The sequence below is a fragment of the Prionailurus viverrinus genome, chromosome X (assembly GCF_022837055.1).
Source record: "Prionailurus viverrinus isolate Anna chromosome X, UM_Priviv_1.0, whole genome shotgun sequence".
NCBI classification, from domain to species: domain Eukaryota; kingdom Metazoa; phylum Chordata; class Mammalia; order Carnivora; family Felidae; genus Prionailurus; species Prionailurus viverrinus.
Window position 1 is genome coordinate 91,701,858 of NC_062579.1, and position 17,617 is coordinate 91,719,474.

The 17,617-nt window shown below is 49.0% G+C and overlaps 1 protein-coding gene across 1 annotated transcript in view; it reads right to left on the reverse strand.

Annotated features, from left to right (window-relative positions):
* TMEM255A (transmembrane protein 255A) overlaps positions 1-17,617 on the reverse strand; it is a 57,286-nt gene that overhangs the window by 16,014 nt on the left and 23,655 nt on the right. The window contains exons 5-7 of the mRNA XM_047843071.1: positions 15,662-15,730; positions 13,793-13,881; positions 3,662-3,824 (exon numbers count right to left, since the gene is read on the reverse strand). Of these exons, the coding sequence (XP_047699027.1) occupies positions 3,662-3,824; positions 13,793-13,881; positions 15,662-15,730 (321 nt within the window). The remainder of the gene's footprint in view (positions 1-3,661; positions 3,825-13,792; positions 13,882-15,661; positions 15,731-17,617) is intronic.

The window sequence follows — 17,617 nt, forward strand, 5'->3', positions numbered from 1 at the left end:
CCTGCGGATCCCAGGGCATTCCAGTCACGGGGGCAGGGGGGGGCACACCACAAGTCACCAACTGCGTTTGGACCCAGGTCGAGGATTTTATTGAGGTTCACCTGTTGATGTTCCAGGTTTGTCTACACCACGTCTCAGAGTGACTGAAGTGGGGCACCTGGGTGGTTCAGTCAGTTAAGCGGTTAAGCGTCCGACTCTTGATTTCAGCTCAGGTCATGATCTCCCTGAGCCCCGCATCAGGCTCTGCGATGACAGTGCGGAGCCTGCTTGAGCTTCTCTGTCTCCCCCTCCCTCTCTGCCCCTCCCCTGTCCTCTCTCAAAATAAAGAAATAAACTTAAAAAAAATAAAGCGATCGAAGTAATGGCTCCTTCTTGGCACTCCATCTGAACATTCCCACTTACTCTCCCATCTCATGAATCGGATGCCCTGCCCCTGATCTTGGCTTTCATCTTTCGTTTTCCCCATTGGTCCTCCATTTGAGTTCCCAGGCCCGGCATTTGTATTTCCCTTGCCCTCCTCCTCGTTTCCTCTTAAAGAAGCTCCGGACAGTTGGAAACAACTCGCTTTTAATTGTTCTAAATTAAAGCAACTAAACAAAGGAGGTAATGTGTGGTAAAACACTTGGAGAACCGGAAAGGGCTATCCAAATGTCGGTCCGGGCAGCTGGGACGCAGTAGAAAGAGCAAAGCTCTGGCATCTGACAAACCTGGGCTCCAGTCCCAGCTCTGCTATTTAGTTCTGGGCAAGTCACTTGACCTCGGTTGGCCTATTTCCTCATCTGTTAAATGGGGGCAGTAATACTTACCTCATAAGGTAGTAATAGCGGGGAGGAGCGAAGGAAGTTAATTGCGCAAAAGCCCTCTGTAGAAAGTAGAGGCTCGTGATTCTACCTGTCAGGACAGACCCTCAACAAACCCCCCTTTCCCCTAAAGATCAAAGGTCACAGTGAAATGAAGAGTCCAAAAATAAACCTGTACATCAACGACCCACTGATTCCTTGCAGGGACCCCACGGAGCCTACTGAGTAGTCGCCCACCACCCACTGCATTTGCACATCAGGGTAGCTCGGCCCCCTGGGTCTGAAAGCACTAGGAACGATCCAGATAAGCCTTAACATCCATCCTGATGTGCGATCTCCTGAACCCCCGACCCCCGGAGCTTCCCTTCCAGCAAGAGCGGCTCCCATTCTATTCAGCGCCTCCACTTTCACCGGCCCCCTGGGGAAGGTCTCCAAGAACACAGAGCATCCTTTGTTCAACCCACAAACAGCTTTTCTGAAGCCCTCCCGCCCCAAAGTTCCCTCAGGCCCAAACCTACAGGGCCTCCTCCCTCTGAGGGTCGCACCTCTGCTGGTGTGCCCCCCACTCCTTAGTGCTTGGGCATTCCCCAGTGGGGGGCGGGGTGTGGGAATGAGAAATGCGTGTATGAGAGAGGGAGAGAAAAAAAGAGACAGACAGACAGACAGACTGGACGTGAGTAGGGATGGAATTCTCTTGACTTCCACTCACCAGCGGGAACACTCAATAACTTCCTGTCAACCTGCTTCTGCTGCAGTGTTTTCTTCCCCCCCCCCCCCCCCCATCTTACCCTACCTTTCCCTTTCCATTGTTTAGCCTTTTGACAGGCCAAGGTCAAATTACAAACTATCTTTCAGGTTCCGGTTCCTCAGGGACCCCAGAATGGGACAGAAACACCCAGGGGCTTAGGGGCTATCTGACTCATTTCTGGGGTCAAAGGAGAACCCTTTTAAGCACAAAATAATTCCCTAAACATATGTGGGACGCTTCTTTAAAGCAGAGGCACTCAATCCTGGCTGCGGAGCAGAACCACCTGTGGAATTTTTTAAATTTTTTTTTCAACGTTTATTTATTTTTGGGACAGAGAGAGACAGAGCATGAACGGGGGAGGGGCAGAGAGAGGGAGACACAGAATCTGAAACAGGCTCCAGGCTCTGAGCCATCAGCCCAGAGCCCGACGCGGGGCTCGAGCTCACGGACCGCGAGATCGTGACCTGGCTGAAGTCGGACGCTTAACCGACTGCGCCACCCAGGCGCCCCACCTGTGGAATTTTTAAAACACACTGAGGCCTGGGGCGCCTGGGCGGCTCAGTTAAGCCTCTGACTCTTGGTTTCAGCTCAGGGCATTACTTCATGGTTCATAAGTTCAAGCCCCACATCGGGCTCTGTGTGCTGATAGAGAGGAGACTGCTTGGGACCCCTCTCTCCCTCTTTTTCTACCCCTCTCTGGCTCACACTCTCTCTGTGTCTCAAAAATAAACATTAAAAAAATATATTGATGCTTGGGGCGCCTGGGTGGCTCAGTAAGTTGAGTGTCCGACTTCGGCTCAGGTCATGATCTCACGGTTCGTGGGTTCAAGCCCCGCATTAAACTCTGGGCTGACAGCTCAGAGCCCGGAGCCTGCTTCGGATTCTGTGTCTCCCTCTCTCTCTGCCCTTCCCCTGCCTGTGCACTCTCTCTCAAAAATAAATAAACATTAACAAATTTTTAAAATATTGATGGCTGGGCTTCAGTTTAGACCAATTAGAATCTTTGGTGGAGAGGTCCAGGCATCTAAGCTATTTTTTAAAATTTTGTGTTTTTTTTTTTTTAATTCTGAGAGAGATTGAGAGACAGAGAACAAGCAGGGGAAGGGCAGAGAGGAGAGACAGAATCTCAAGCAGGCTCCGTACCATCAACGCAGAGCCCGATGTGGGGCTTGAACCAACAAACTGTGAGATCATGACCTGAGCCGAGATCAAGAGTTTGATGTTTAACCACCTGAGCCACCCGGGTGCACACAGGCACCCCCAGGCATCTGGGCTTCTTGAGCTCCTCAGGTGATTCTATTCTAAAAGGAAGCCAGGTTGACAACCATAGCTCTAAAACTATTCTCTCCATAATTAGAGATCAAAGTTTGTTAAATAAGCAAATAAATGCTTAGTAATGCTTTAAAAGCAAAGGAGGGAGGAAGCCCACTATTACAGGGAACTTACTGAGTGTTGAGTCCCCTGTGACTTGGCGCGTGCGCGCGCGTGCACACACACGCACGCACACACACACAAATATGGAAAGGAGTTGAGAGGGAGGATAAGGAACTTGGGGAGGCTGAGGTTGAGGACAAGACCCGGCAAGCAGCTTAGCCCAGGGGTGGCCCTTCAGATGGAGAGAGAAGAGCCCAGATGCTCTTTCTGGAGAAACTCCAGGATGAAATTCCTGGGGACGGGGAGACCAGCATTACTCTTACCTGAGCTAAAAACCTCTTTGCTTCTATTTCTCCCGAAGTCAGTTAGGGGAAAAACTGCCCAGAAAGGTTTCTACTAAAAGTGTGTGTTTGTGTGTGTGTGGGGGGGGGGGCGTGAGCATGAAAGGCTGTGTTTATATAACCAGCATGAATGGGAGAATTGAGGACACTGGCTCTTCATCCCCGCCCCCAGAATGTACCTCAAGAACACAGGCAACTCATGTTAACAAGAAATTTTTGCCCACTAATGACATCGCCTGTCTCCTTCAGTTTGAGATGTTTGAAGGCAGCTATATCCTTGAAGCAATTGCTTCGGAGTCCTCCCTTTGAAACGTGGGTCCCCCTTGCCTCCAACCTCCTAGCCTCCACCCTGGCCCCTGACAGGGGCCTCTGGGATGAGAAGCCGCTTCCTTCCTTACCATGTCCTTAAAGCCTCCAAGAACAGCGGCAGTGATGATGCCCAGGAACAGGCCGACGATGTTGAGGATGGTGGCGGACCAGAGCAGGTGGTAGAGGTGGATGATGTCCTGGCAGCTGCTGACGTCGATGTATTCGTAGTACCCACCGGTGATCTCCACCCGGCTGGACAGGGAGAAGCACACACCCGTCAGTCTCCCGGGAGCAGGCTGTCCCCTAGGGCTTTGGCTACTATGCAGCTCAGCGAAAAGACAGGTGAATAGGTGGGGAGCTATGGTAAGGGACGTCATAGCCATGAACGCACTGGGGAGCAAGGCACCGTAATAAATCGAAGTGCGAGTGCTGCTTAGGCAAAAAATAAATTGAAAAACTCACCTCCTACCTACCAGACAAACACTTGTTGCCGTCACCGACACGAATCCTAGACAGCGCACATTCACGTTTACTACGTGCCAGGCACAGCGCTAAGCATTTTACATACGTGAATTCATTAAATCTGTGCTGTCTAAGACAGTAGCTATTAGTCACTGTTGAAATGCAAATGAGTTAAAATTAAGTAAAACAAAAAATTCAGGGGCACCCGGGGGCCTCAGTTGGTAAAGCGTCTGACTTCCGCTCAGGTCCTGAGCTTACAGTTCGTGAGTCCAAGCCCCGCATGGGGCTCTGTGCTGACAGCTCAGAGCCCGGAGCCTGCTTCGGATTCTGTGTCTCCCTCTCTCTCTGCCCCTCCCCCGCTCAAGCTCTGTCTCTTTCTCTCTCAAAGATAAATAAACATGAAAAAAAAATTTAAAAATTCAGTTCTTCTGGCTCACCAGCCACATTTCAAGTGCTCAATAGCCACACTTCTTACAACGTTTTTTTAACGTTCATTTATTTAGTTCTGAGATGGAGGGAGGGGCAAAGAGACGGGGAGACAGGGAATCCCAAGTTGGCTCCTCGCTGTAGCGCAGAGCCCAATGCAGAGCTCGATCGCACAAACTTTGAGACCATGACCTGAGCCGAAATCAAGAGTCAGAGGCTTAACCGACTGAGCCGCCCAGGGGCCCCCTAGCTACACTTCTAAGAGCCACACTAGTGGCTGGCTACTGCTCTGGACAGAGCGGATTACATTTCTGTCACTGCAGAAGGTTCTATTAGACAGCACTGCAAATCCTTATGATATTCTATGAGGTAGGTACTATCACCATTCCCATTTTCCTGACGAACAAACTAAAGCAGAGAGAAGTCAGGAACTCGCCCGAGTCATAAGTGAAAAAGCTGGGATCTGAATTCAAGCTTCAAAGATTTCACCGTTTCTCCTCTTTCAAAACAAAACATCAACAAACACAAAACAATGTCCCAGTAAAGAATTAAAGCCAAGTTGCTGCACAAAACCTGAATCTCACCTCCTTGTGGAGGCCTTCCCTGACCACTCTGTCGAAAGACACCCCCGCTCAGCTCAGTCACTGTCTATCACATTAGTTGCTACAGACTGAAATGTATCCCCCTCCAAAATTCCTAAGTTGAACACCTAACTCCCAAAATGATTGTATTTGGACACAGGGCTTTTCGGAAGTAATTAAGGTTAAATGAAGTCAGAAGGGCAGAGCCTTAATCCGATAGGACTGATGGTTTTATAAAAAGGAAGAGACAGAGAGAGCAAGTTCTCTCCATCTGTAGGCGCTGAGGAAAGGCTGCGTGAGGACACAGTGAGAAGGTGGCCATCTGCAAGCCAGGAAGAGAGCCCCCACCAGAACCCGGCCATGCTGGCTCCCTGATCTCAGACCCCGAGCTTCCAGGTCTATGCGAGAGTGAATGTCTGTTGTTTAAGCCGCCTAGTCTATGGTATTTTATTATGGCAGGCAGAGCTGACACGTTAGCCTTCTTGAGCTGCTCTCTAGCACTCACTCATTACTGTCTGTCTCTTCAACTTGAATGTGAGCTCCGTGATGGCAGGGACTCAGTTCCTTTTGTTTGCTGCTCTCCCTGACACCTAGTGGGTGCTACATAAATCTGTGTTGAATTGATTAAGTGAAAGTTCCTGTCTTCTGGGATGTTGCAGACTAGTTTATAACTTGGCCGCTGGAATCGCTAATGAATCTCCAACATTGTGGTTCTTAAAATCACAACCAAGTGCCCTGGCATCAGGATGGTTATTACGTGTGACTCCCCTGTTGTAAGAACACTGGATGTGAAAAAGGACAAAAATGAAAGGTTAACCTCCAAAGGCAATCAGGGAGGGATTATTCACACAAGAAAAGACTTTTAAACTTTACAGGTGATTTTATTTTATCTCAGGATCCTTTAAAATCAGTGTTTTTCTGAGGAACTGAAATCAGTGTGGTTACGGGACAAACTGCATCAGAACCATTGGTGTGTTTGTGTGTGCATGTGCCTGCCTGTGTATCAGCGTGCTGTTTGCGTGTCTGTGTGCGCATGTGTCTTCGAGAAACAGATGCTTTAACACACAGGTTGCTAGGCCCAGCCCCAGTCCCACAGAATCCGGCAGAAAATCTTAGGGTGAGCCTCGGGAATCTGTGTTCATGAGCTCGCTGATGTTTGAAAGCCACTGTTTTATTTATTTTTTATGTGTTAGGTAAACTCTGCCCCCAACGTGGGGCTCCAAGTCACAACCCTGAGACCAAGAGTCACATGCTCCACCCGACTGAGCCAGCCAGGCGCCGTGAAACCCACGGTTTTAAATAGTAAGCTTCCATACTGAAATTTTAAAGGTGTCTTAATTCGTCCGAATTTGAACCAGATTTCAGTATTTTCAGGACTATAACTGGAGACCACCCACAAGCAAGGCGGACACACAGAAAGCTTAATCCCACTACCAGTGGCTCTCTGCATACATCAGGGAACACAGTAACTCCCAAGTAATTATTACTCTTGGCAGGTAGAATATTTTCTTTCTGATATTAAGTAAGAATATGTATAGCTATCTCCAATCATAGATGTAGGTCAAATCTGTGATTTTGAAAAACTAATGCAATTATAATAACAAAAAGTTCTATAGAGTACTTACTATTACCTGGTACTATTCTTTGTTTTTGAATTTATTTATTGATTTTGAGAGAGAAAGAGTGCATGCATGCAAGCGGCAGAGGGCAGAGAGAGAAGGAGAGAGAGAGAATCTCAAGCAGGCTCCACACTGTCAGCACAGAGCCTGACCGGGGCTCGATCCCACCATGAGATCGTGACTTGAGCTGAAATCAAGAGACAGACGCTTAACTGATTGAGCCACCCAGACACCCCCACCTGGTACTATTCGAAGCAGTGTGCAAACACGAACTCACTTAATCTTTAGAATAACCCTATGTGGTAGGGGCTATTTTTATCCCTGTTACCTACAGATGAGAAAATCAAAGCAGAGAAATAAATTAATTAAGTAGTGGAGGTGAGCTTTGAACCCAGACACGCTGGCCTTGAGTTTATACTTTACCATGACAATTTCCTGCCTCTCAAAATCAAAACGGAGCCCCACTGACATAAATCATTGTTGAATTCTGTTACTCTATCATTATGAATTATAATCGAAAAATCAGATTTATATTTCATGCTACATTTTTTCAGATTACTTGCACATATCTTTTATTCTTCACTGAACCTAGAAGAAAACCATGAACCATAACATTGGCACCCAGGACATTAGACACTGGATGAAGAAATGATCCATTAAAGAGGGATCAAGAAAGAAGACATATTTCATTATCCTTTAAAAAAAATTCTCGCTTCGGATATAAAATATTAACATATCCCATGTTTATTGGGATTTTAAAGCATTACTCTCATCAGTATCATATATTAATAAAGAGATTTATGCAGTGAGAAGAAAATTGCTTACTGCCACGAAAAGGCATAGCCGTACAAGAGCTGTAAAAAGGCAGGCCTGTGAGTAAGGGTGAGTGTGGGGTTGGAGGGCTTGACAGTGAGCTTCTGACTTTCCTGAATGATCTTTGTCTACCTCCCAACACAAGGAGGGCAGGCTGGGCTGGGAGTGCGCACAGACAGGCAGCACTCTGGAGTCGAACTGCATCTGGGTCCCAGCTCTGTCCCTTATTTGCTGAGCAACTTTCTTAACCTGGGGGATTTCAGGAGACAATGCAAGAAAGCAGCACTCCAGCACATAATAAGAGCCCCCCACAAAACATGTAGCTTTGTTGTTGTTTTTCCCTTCTAAGAGACAGCCTCTAGCAAGGAATCTTTGAATCTTGTTCTTTTTTTAAAAAAAGTCTTAAGGGGCACCTGGGTGGCGCAGTCGGTTAAGCGTCCGACTTCAGCCAGGTCACGATCTCGCGGCCCGTGAGTTCGAGCCCCGCGTCAGGCTCTGGGCTGATGGCTCAGAGCCTGGAGCCTGTTTCCGATTCTGTGTCTCCCTCTCTCTCTGACCCTCCCCCGTTCATGCTCTGTCTCTCTCTGTCCCAAAAATAAATAAATGTTGAAAAAAAAAAATTAAAAAAAAAAAAAAAAGTCTTAAATGTTTTTATCTCATTTTTGAGAGAGAGAGAGACACACACACACAGAGTGCAAGTGGGGGAGGGGCAGAGAGAGAGGGAGACCTGAAATCCAAAGCAAGCTCCAGGCTCTGAGCTGTCAGCACAGAGCCCGATGTGGGGCTCGAACTCACGGACCATGAGATCATGAGCGGAGCTGAAGTCGGACGCTTAACCGACTGAGCCACCCAGGCGCCCCTGAATCTTGTTCTTAAAAGCATTGACACCTTGGGGCGCCTGGGTGGCTCAGTGGGTTAAGCGTCCGACTTCGGCTCAGGTCATGATCTCGCAGTTCATGGGTTCTGGGTTCAAGCCCCACGACAAGCTCTGTGCTGACAGTTCAGAGCCTGGAGCCTGCTTTGGATTCTGTGTCTCCCTCTCGCTCTTTGCCCCTCCCCCATACGCGTGCGCTCTCTCTCTGTCTCTCTGTCTCTCTCTCAAAAATAAGCTGTTTTTGAAAATGAAAAAAATAAAAGCATTGACCCTTTATTTTTTAAAAAAAAATTTTTTTTTCAACGCTTATTTATTTTTTGGGACAGAGAGAGACAGAGCAGGAACGGGGGAGGGGCAGAGAGAGAGAGGGAGACACAGAATCGGAAACAGGCTCCAGGCTCTGAGCTGTCAGCCCAGAGCCCGACGCGGGGCTCGAACTCACGGACCACAAGATCGTGACCTGGCTGAAGTCGGACGCTTAACCGACTGCGCCACCCAGGCGCCCCAAGCATTGACCCTTTAAAGGCACAGACCACACCATGGTGCGCAGGGTACCAGTCTGTTTAAAAATACTCAATTATTTTAGATACTGTATGTTTGGTTCCAGTTTGAGCAGGTTCGGCAGCTATTGAAATTTTTTTTTTTTTTTTTACTTAACCATGAAGCAAAAGAACATTAATATTTAGGTCTGGTTCAGGGTTTAACAAATTCATGCGGTTTGTTGCTGTTGGAGATTCATGATTCCACTTGGTTCAGCGTCCATGCCTGCGAGGCCTGCCTACCAGACCCTACCACTGCTTCATTAAGCTTCCTCAAACATTCTTAAAACTAAATCATTCATTTAATCAAAATCCTCCCATGGCTCCCCATTACCTTCAGGAAGAAGGATCCAAATGCCTCAGTTGGCCACAATCCGGCTCCAAAATGGAGTCCAGTCTCCAGCTAGGCCAGAGCCCTGAGAAACCCCAAACTGGCCATACTGGGTACTTCTTCCGAACCTGTGCTCAGATTTGTCTCCCTGCACGGAAGGTACTGCCTTCTGTTCTCTGCCTGTCCTAGCCTTTCCCACTGCTCAAAGCTTCTACAGCCATGTCTCTAGAGTCTTCTTCAAGGACTCCGGTGCCCATTCATTAGCTTTTCCCCTGGACTCCCATAGCCTCAGACAATCTGTTCCTCTTAGTTTGGCACTTTGCGTATGTCAATAATTCAGTTAGTCACTTCGTCTAATGTTTATTGACAGCCTACTCAGCGCCGAGTACGGTGCTGGGTGCTGAAGCTACAACCAAGGTAGACGTAGCGCCTCCGTCTTGATTGTAACCTCTTGAGGGCGAGGGGCATCTCTTACACTTCTTTTGTGTCTCCCTCCCTGTCTAGCACAGTGGCAGAAACACTGCAAGTCATCAATAAATGTCTGTGAATGAGTAACTGAGTTCAAAGCCTGATTGTGGCATTGATCATGAGGTTGATTGCCCAATATGGGCTTTCACCCTCTTGCTCTCAACTTGCTGGGTGTGCCTGGAGAAAAAGATAACCTCTCTGTTTCCATCCCCATTTAACAAAGCAGGAGGCAACAGATCTTGGCTAAAGCAGAAGGGCCTCCTTCTGCTCTTCCATAGGCACCTGGAACCATCCACCAACTCTCGGTGGACGGGCAATGCCAATGGACAAGCTTGTGCATCTCTCACTGCATGTATTCTGTGTATGGGTCTAAGCTGCCCTCCCCCCAGCCCCTCTGGTAAGCCGAGTTCCTGAAGGGTAAGATTATGCTTTCCCCATACCTATTCTTCTCGAACAGTCCCTGGCACATAGTAGGGGCTCAATACAACTTTGTTGAAGCGGGGGAATGAATGAAAGTAAGCTGTCTTCTTCCATGTTATTGCCAGCTGAAGCAGTTCACCAAACCACCCCCATTTCCTTGCATTTCCTTTAGGTTACACACTGAGAACCAGTGATATTGACTTGACCTCTCCAAAGCTAAGCGAAGTGCTCTGAAAGGCAGCTGCTGAAGAGCTGTGTCCTAGAGAAAGCCACCTTCCTGCATAAGGCTAAATGGAATCATCTATGTTTGGTATTAAAACCTGACTGCCTTGACGTCAAAGAAGGTCTGTGGGTTTGAGGGGACAGTAGAAACTCTGTTTCCATAGCACTGTACAAATGACTGCCTGATGTTTTTGTTCCCACTTTTTTTTTTCTTGGCCTCCTTTCCAGGAAATGGACTGGAGGAGCTGGCAATTGATTAAAAATAGGTTTTGTGTGAGGAAAACAAATACAGGCTCTGCAAAATTAAAGTCCCCGCATCTCTCCAAATGCTTGCTGCTAGCTATATTTAGGCCTGGAGTTCAGGTCTCTTTGGCGCTGGCTGGAAAAAGCCTCAGGTCAAGGAAAACCTTTTCCCTCTATTGTAGGATCATTTACCTCTTAAGTCTCGTGGCCCTGGTTTATGACCCTAGTGGGACTGTTTCCTGATGGAAAGTTCAGTAAAGTCTTTTCCTGGTGGCTTTGCCCTTGGAAACTTAGCACCACAGACAGACAGGGCCTTGACTGATGCCCGGGGCTGGGGTCCGGGCCCCAGGTAGGCGAAAACCATTTCCAGGCTTAAGGACCACGTCCCCGTGACCCCTCTTCGTTGCCTAGTTCAATATTTTATCTTCCTGGTGAAAAGGGCGTTCTTCTTTTTGGTACTTTCCAACAAATGTCACTCCTGTTTCATTAGGCCTTTACTCATGCCCGGTCCTGTGCCAGGGACCAGGGATAGAGATAAGATGAAGTCATGGTCCCTGCCTCCAGAGAACCCAGAGTTTAGCACCACTCCTCATAAAGTTCCTTGAGAGCCTTGAAGACAATACTGCATAACTTGCTTTAAGAAAGTAAGAAAGTCAGGGGCGCCTGGGTGGCTCAGTCCGTTAAGCATCTGACTTTGGCTCAGGTCACAATCTACTTACTCAGTTTGTGAGTTTGAGCCCCACGTCGGGCTCGCTGCTGTCAGCCCAGAGCCCGCTTCGGATCCTCTGTCCCCCCCACCTCTGCCCCTTCCCTGCTCAAGCTCTCTCTCTCTCTCTCAAACATAAAAGAAATATTTTCTTAAAAAAGTAAGAAAGTCAGTTATTATGAAGTTCAGATTGACAGGAAGATAAACTGGGCTTAGTCTCCACTTTTGAAAAAAAAATGCACCTAAGGACTCAACTGAATGGAATTTAAAGTAGGATTTAGTTTATTCAAACCTTTTCCAGAAACACACCTAAATTCAGAGAGAAAGGCGCGCCTGCCAGGAATCGCTTCGCAGCCTCCCAGGGGGCCTCCGCTCCTCTCCATCCTGGGCCCGCAGGTGTGAGCCTGCTCCCAGCACCCCCCACCAGGAGGCCAGGAAGTGAGAAAGGAGAGGGGGCAGGCCAGAGGAGGGAGGAGAGCAGCGAGCTGGGCGAAGGAGGGGGGAAAAGGAGAAGGAAGGACAGCGGCAGGGAGGGGGGCATCAGGGGAGGCCAAAGGAAAGATAGCAAAATAACCCCAATTCCCCTAGGACCTATTTTACATTCCTTTGATCATTTTTGGAAGGATGAGCTCAGGAAGTATAATTATAGCCATCACTGCTGCTGAGGAGGGAAGTCCTTTACAAGTGTTAGTTATTATTACAACATGAATAATTGAACCTCCCAGATAATCCCCAAACCTCATTTGAGTCTTTAAGTTTCTCTTCCTCCGCCGCCAAACCTTTGAACGAAATGAGGCTGGTGCAAGGGAAGAAGGTAAAAGGCTGGTGCCAGTCTCCCCACCTCTCCGCCCTACCTCCAGTCAGTCAGCTCTTAATCCTCAAACGGCAGAAATGGGCCCCCCAATACCAAGAGTAGGGGGTGGGGGTCTGGAGGATGCTGCATCCACCTGACTCCTCTGGATCCAGCTCCCTCCGGGCCCCCTCTGCCAACTCCTCCCTTCCCCCTCTGTCTCCAGGCCCTCAGCACTCCATCTTTCATGCAATACCATTCAGTGGCTTATGGGGTCAAGTCCAAAGTCACTCCTGTGGCCAGTGAGCCCTCCATGATCTGGCTTCTGACTACAGCTCCGCCCTTACCTCCTACCCCCTGTAGAACTCTCCCCACCCCCACAATTGCTGGGAATACCTTCCCCACCTCTACCCCCTTCTGGTTTCTTTCCCAACTCCTTCCCTCCCCTTTACATTTCAGCTCCCATGTCACCTCCTCCTTGACACTCCCCCAGAAGCTCTGACTTTCAGTCATTTGGGTCATCAGGGTCCCCAGTATATCCACTGGTCCCCACTGTACCTATCACACTCTGTTGTATGTAATCAATTGTTCTCATGTCTGTCTTCCCTACGAGTCTGTGAGTTCCTCAGAGGTATAGACTCTGTATTCCCACCACCTAAATATGTTTTTTTTAATTATTTTAATGTTTATTTATTTTTGAGAAAGAGAGAGAGAGAACGCAAGAGGGGGAGGGCAGAGAGAGAGGGAGACATAGAATCGGAAGCAGGCACCAGGCCCTGAGCTGTTAGCACAGAGCCTGATGCAGGGCTAGAACTCGATGAACTGTGAGATCATGACCTGAGCTGATGTCAGATGCTCAACTGACCGAGCCACCCAGGCACCCCTAAATATGTTTTGAAAAAAAGAATAAGTGACGTTTTTGCAATTAGAGGGCAGAGAGCCGAGTGACGAAACAAGACTAGCACTGAGCCTGCTCCTGCCTCAGGGCCTTTGCACTTGCTGTTCTTGCTGCTTGAAAACACTCTTTCCCCAGGTATCTACTTGGGTTGCTCTCTCGCTTTGTTCCGGTCTCTGCACAAATGTCGCCTCCTCAAAAAGACCTTCCCTGGCTCCTCTGTCTCACACAGCACCCTCACCCTCACCTACCTATCTACCTCTCCTGCTTCGTTTTTTTCTCAGAGCTCTGATCACCACCTGGCATATTTTATATCCATGTATTATTGACTGTCTTCTCTATTAAAATACAAGCTTCATAAGGGCAAGGACTTTTATTTTGTTTGCTGCTGAGTCAGCAGTGTCTAGAACAGGCCCAAGCCCAGAGAAAGTGCTCAGTAACTATTTGTTGAATGTTGTTGAACTTGGACTTAAGACAGAACTGGGTTTGAACTCTACCTCTACTGTTTTCAAGTTCTGGGTGACCTTGGGCCAGGTGTCTGCCTCCTCTGAGCCTCACTCTCACCATCTGTAAAATGGAGAGAATAATCCTACATACATCACAGGTAAGAACAAAATGAGATCAAGTATTCCAAAGCACTTAGCGTGATGCCTGGCACGGATAAGGGAGGTGATGCTTACTAGCTGAAATCTGTTGACAGACCAACATCTTCCATTTCTCTGATCCCTACCGTGTGCCCTTGCGCTCCCCCCACCCCCCGCCCCGCCTCAGCCCTCCTAGTGCCCACTGTGGTCAAACCATCGTTCCTGTGCCGGGGCGCTCAGCACTTACTTGCCACAGTTGTAGAGATCACAGCAGAAGCAGGTGTTGCCCCGGATGCGAGGCGTGCAGAATCCACGGCTGAGGTGAGGGCAGTTCACCTGAGGGCACACAACAGTGAAGAGATGGGCTGGCACTGGATGGGAGGCAGGACCCTCTGGGACTGGAAATATGAGTTAGTGACTGATGGAGACGGTAAGGATGGCTGTGAAATGAACACACCAACGCAGGAGAGGGATGGGGCTGGGCACGGGGCTGGCTGACCTGTGCCTGACACGAGCCACCGTGTAGCTGGGGTCCGTCCAGCCTCAGCCACAGCCCTCAGTGCCCCATCCCTGAAGGGCGGAGATGCAGAGGAGGAAGGACTGATGGAAGGACAGGCGGAAGAACAAATGACAGCAGGAAATGAAAGTAGGTGGGGAAGGGGAATGGCGGGGGGGGGGGGGGGGGGACAAGGGGCGGGGGATCAGATGGGGAGGAAGACAGAAAGGCTGTCACATGCACTTTGAAGTACAATAGTACCTCTCTAGCTGCCTGGGTAAGGTTCCTCAGAACCCTCGCGGAAGGAGAATTTTTGGTTGAGGAACTTATGACCTTATATAGGAAAAATAGGGTTAGGGGGACCAGGGTTACAAGTGAACCTATGGAAGTCATTAATATTTTTACAGTCATCAAGTTAACACAAGAAAGCGATCGCCACGAAATCAGAACAGCAATGACATTTCACACATCTCGAGTTTGCAAAACATGTAAAAGATCCATTTCCATTTACCGTCTTCTGTTGGGAAGAAATATTCCAGACTCTCGTCCTTTATGGATGCAAGGAAGTGCTTGTGAATGTGTTTCACTGTGTTATAGAGAATATTTGTAGTAAACAGGCGCTTTTTCTATATCGGGTCCTCCATCCAAATGCTCACTGCCTTTCTCATAAGCTGTTGGCACGTGAACGTTTCTACTCCTCCCTTTGAACCCATGGGTAGTTAGAAAAACAGTAAATTTGGGATTGGGTGCAAAGTAGGGGGAGAAGTGAAAGGCAGAGCCACAATAGAAATATCTGCCCTGATGCGTTGGGAGGAGAGCCATCGCCCCGCCTAACTCCAAGGGCACCATTCGCATTGTATTTTATGTCGAATGGTAGTTTCATATCAAAGGACTCTCTGGGCTGGGGGGCAATTATTGTGCACACACACAAGCAGGCAGTGGGGTTGCGTTAATTTCTGAAAGTGGCCCGGAGTGGTGCTTCACCTCACTGCCCGCTGCCTCTAGTTCCGCGCAAGGCGGCGTGGAACACGAGGAGAGCTGCGTAGGGCAAGCGAGAGAAGTCGTCGTGCATTAGCTGACTGGCCTCTTGGGGTGTCGTGAGAGGGGCCAGGCCCACAGTCCAGGCCTTCTCAGAGCCTTAGAGTGGACCGGGCTTCTCGATTACCCTCGTTTGGCTTCCTGACCCCTCCTGCGTGTGAGACCCAGGCTCTGCCTCCCTGGTCCAGGCCCAGTGCTCTGGTGAGGCTCCTGCTTTCCCTCCAGCTGGGCACCGAGTCCGGGCGACCAAACCGCCATCCACAGAGCTGGGGGAGTGGCCTGCCCTGTGGCCTCTGTACTCATCTGTCCCTCTTGGGATCAAAGCCACACACGGAGAGGCTGCCTGCTGGGGTCAAAGGGGCAGCCTGTGGCCACAGAGCAAAGTAAATCTGATTAGGCCTCTTGAGGCTCCAACCTATGACCATGGCCTCATTAGCACTGTGCTCTGACCCACTGAACAAATCAGCTACAGACACCTAACAGCAAGCCTTAGGTCTGTGAAAAGGAGTACAAGGAAGGGGGTTTCAGGCAGAACGGAAGACTTTCCCCAAAAGTAAGACATGCAGCCTCATTCTGGCTCACCTCCTCAGCCTCCTTCTGGGATGTCTTGGGGACATAGTGGCACCGGTTAGCATAGAGTGGTTTCAGATCCTGGAAAGGGAAACACCAAACCAAAGAAGTGTTGGTTTTGGAAAATAAAGCAGCAAGTGCTCTGATGGGTAATAAAAGATTTGAACACACACACACACACACACACACACACACACACACACGAGTAGGCAGTGGGTTGGGTTAATTTCTGAAAGCGGCCCCTCTATGGACCCTGAGAATCTGAGGATTAGATTAAGATGTTCTAATAACTGCTTTCTGTTGGGCCGCTTGGTTAATGAGAAATTCGGAAACTGACTAAGAAATGGGTTTCTTGAAATTTCCTGTCTGGTTTTCTTTTATTTCCAGTCTTTGTCTTCTTCCAAAGAGTCCCCAGGGAACAAGATTCAAAATTCTTACAATACCATACTCTCAAAAGGAGGGAGCCCAACTCCATCAATGAGTTCTCATCATCACCTGAGGACAGGACACGGGCTGGCTGACATGTGCTCCCTGCTGTCATTGCCACAGCTTTTCCAGAAGGAAGAGCTCAGGAAGCAAGCCCCAGGGGGCTGAGCAGCTACTGAGACTACTGTAGATTTCTTAAAAAAAATTTTTTTTAAATGTTTATTTATTTTTGAGAGAGACAGAGGCAGAATGCGAGTGGGTTAGGGGCAGAGAGAGAGGGAGACACAGAATCCGAATCAGGCTCCAGGCTCTGGGCTGTCAGCACAGAGCCCAACGCGGGGCTCAAACTCGCAGACCGTGAGATCGTGACCTGAGCCGAAGTCGGACACGCAACCGACTGAGCCACCCAGGTGGCCCTCTTTAAAAAATTCTTTAAGTTTATTTATTTATTTTGAGAGAGACAGAGAGAACATGAGTGGGGGAGGAGCAGAGAGAGAGGTTAGACAGAGAATCCCATGCAGGGCCCTGCACTGTCAACACAGAGCCTGATGCAGGGCTCGAACTCACAAAACCATGAGATCATGACCTGAGCTGAAACCGAGAGCTGGACACTTAGCCGACTGAGCCACCCGGGTGTCCTGAGACTGCTGTAGAGTTTAACTCAACTACACTATGAGCCGTTTTCACTCAACTACACAGATACTAGGGATACTAGGTAAAGACAGTGAACTCCAAACACACAGCTAAAGCCCAGAAAACTAACATGGGGCTCAAGGGCAGCTGGTTTACCCTCCTGGCTTGGCCAGCTTCCTGCTGAGGGAACTCCCAGGCATGGGGGTTGGGGTAGAGCAGACAGGCACCATCCAGGGCTGCCTGGAAACTTGCAGGCAGGGGATGCTGTTCACTTCTGGGGTGATGCTAAACATCTCCTGAGTGGTGGTGGAGCTCTGGCCAAAAGCAGGTTAGGACGGGACAAGAAGTTCATGCGAACTGACCTGAGGGCGTGGCCAAGCACCTTCCCTCCTGCCCCCACTCGCCATTTTCAAATCCCAGTGGCTGCTTTTCCCACGGATGATTTAACATCTCCTAGGGGCGCCTGGGTGGCGCAGTCAGTTAAGCGTCCGACTTCAGCCAGGTCACGATCTCGTGGTCCGTGAGTTTGAGCCCCGCGTCAGGTTCTGGGCTGATGGCTCCGATTCTGTGTCTCCCTCTCTCTCTGCCCCTCCCCCGTTCATGCTCTGTCTCTCTCTGTCCCAAAAATAAATAAACGTTGAAAAAAAAATTTTTTTAACATCTCCTGATCCTGACACCCCAGTGCCTCCTGCCTCCCAGCCCCATCGAGCACCTAAGACTTCCCATCAGCTGCTTCTACAGGGACCTCTTGTTTGTTCACTGTTCTGAAAGTACATTGCCCTGTTGGCTGAGGCTGGAGTTAGGGGGGAAAGGAGCGAGGGTTCTCATGTTCACACGCAGCAGGGTTTATTTTCCGTGTTTGCACAATAGCAGAGACCACTATTATCTTGTGGAAAGGGAGGCTTGATA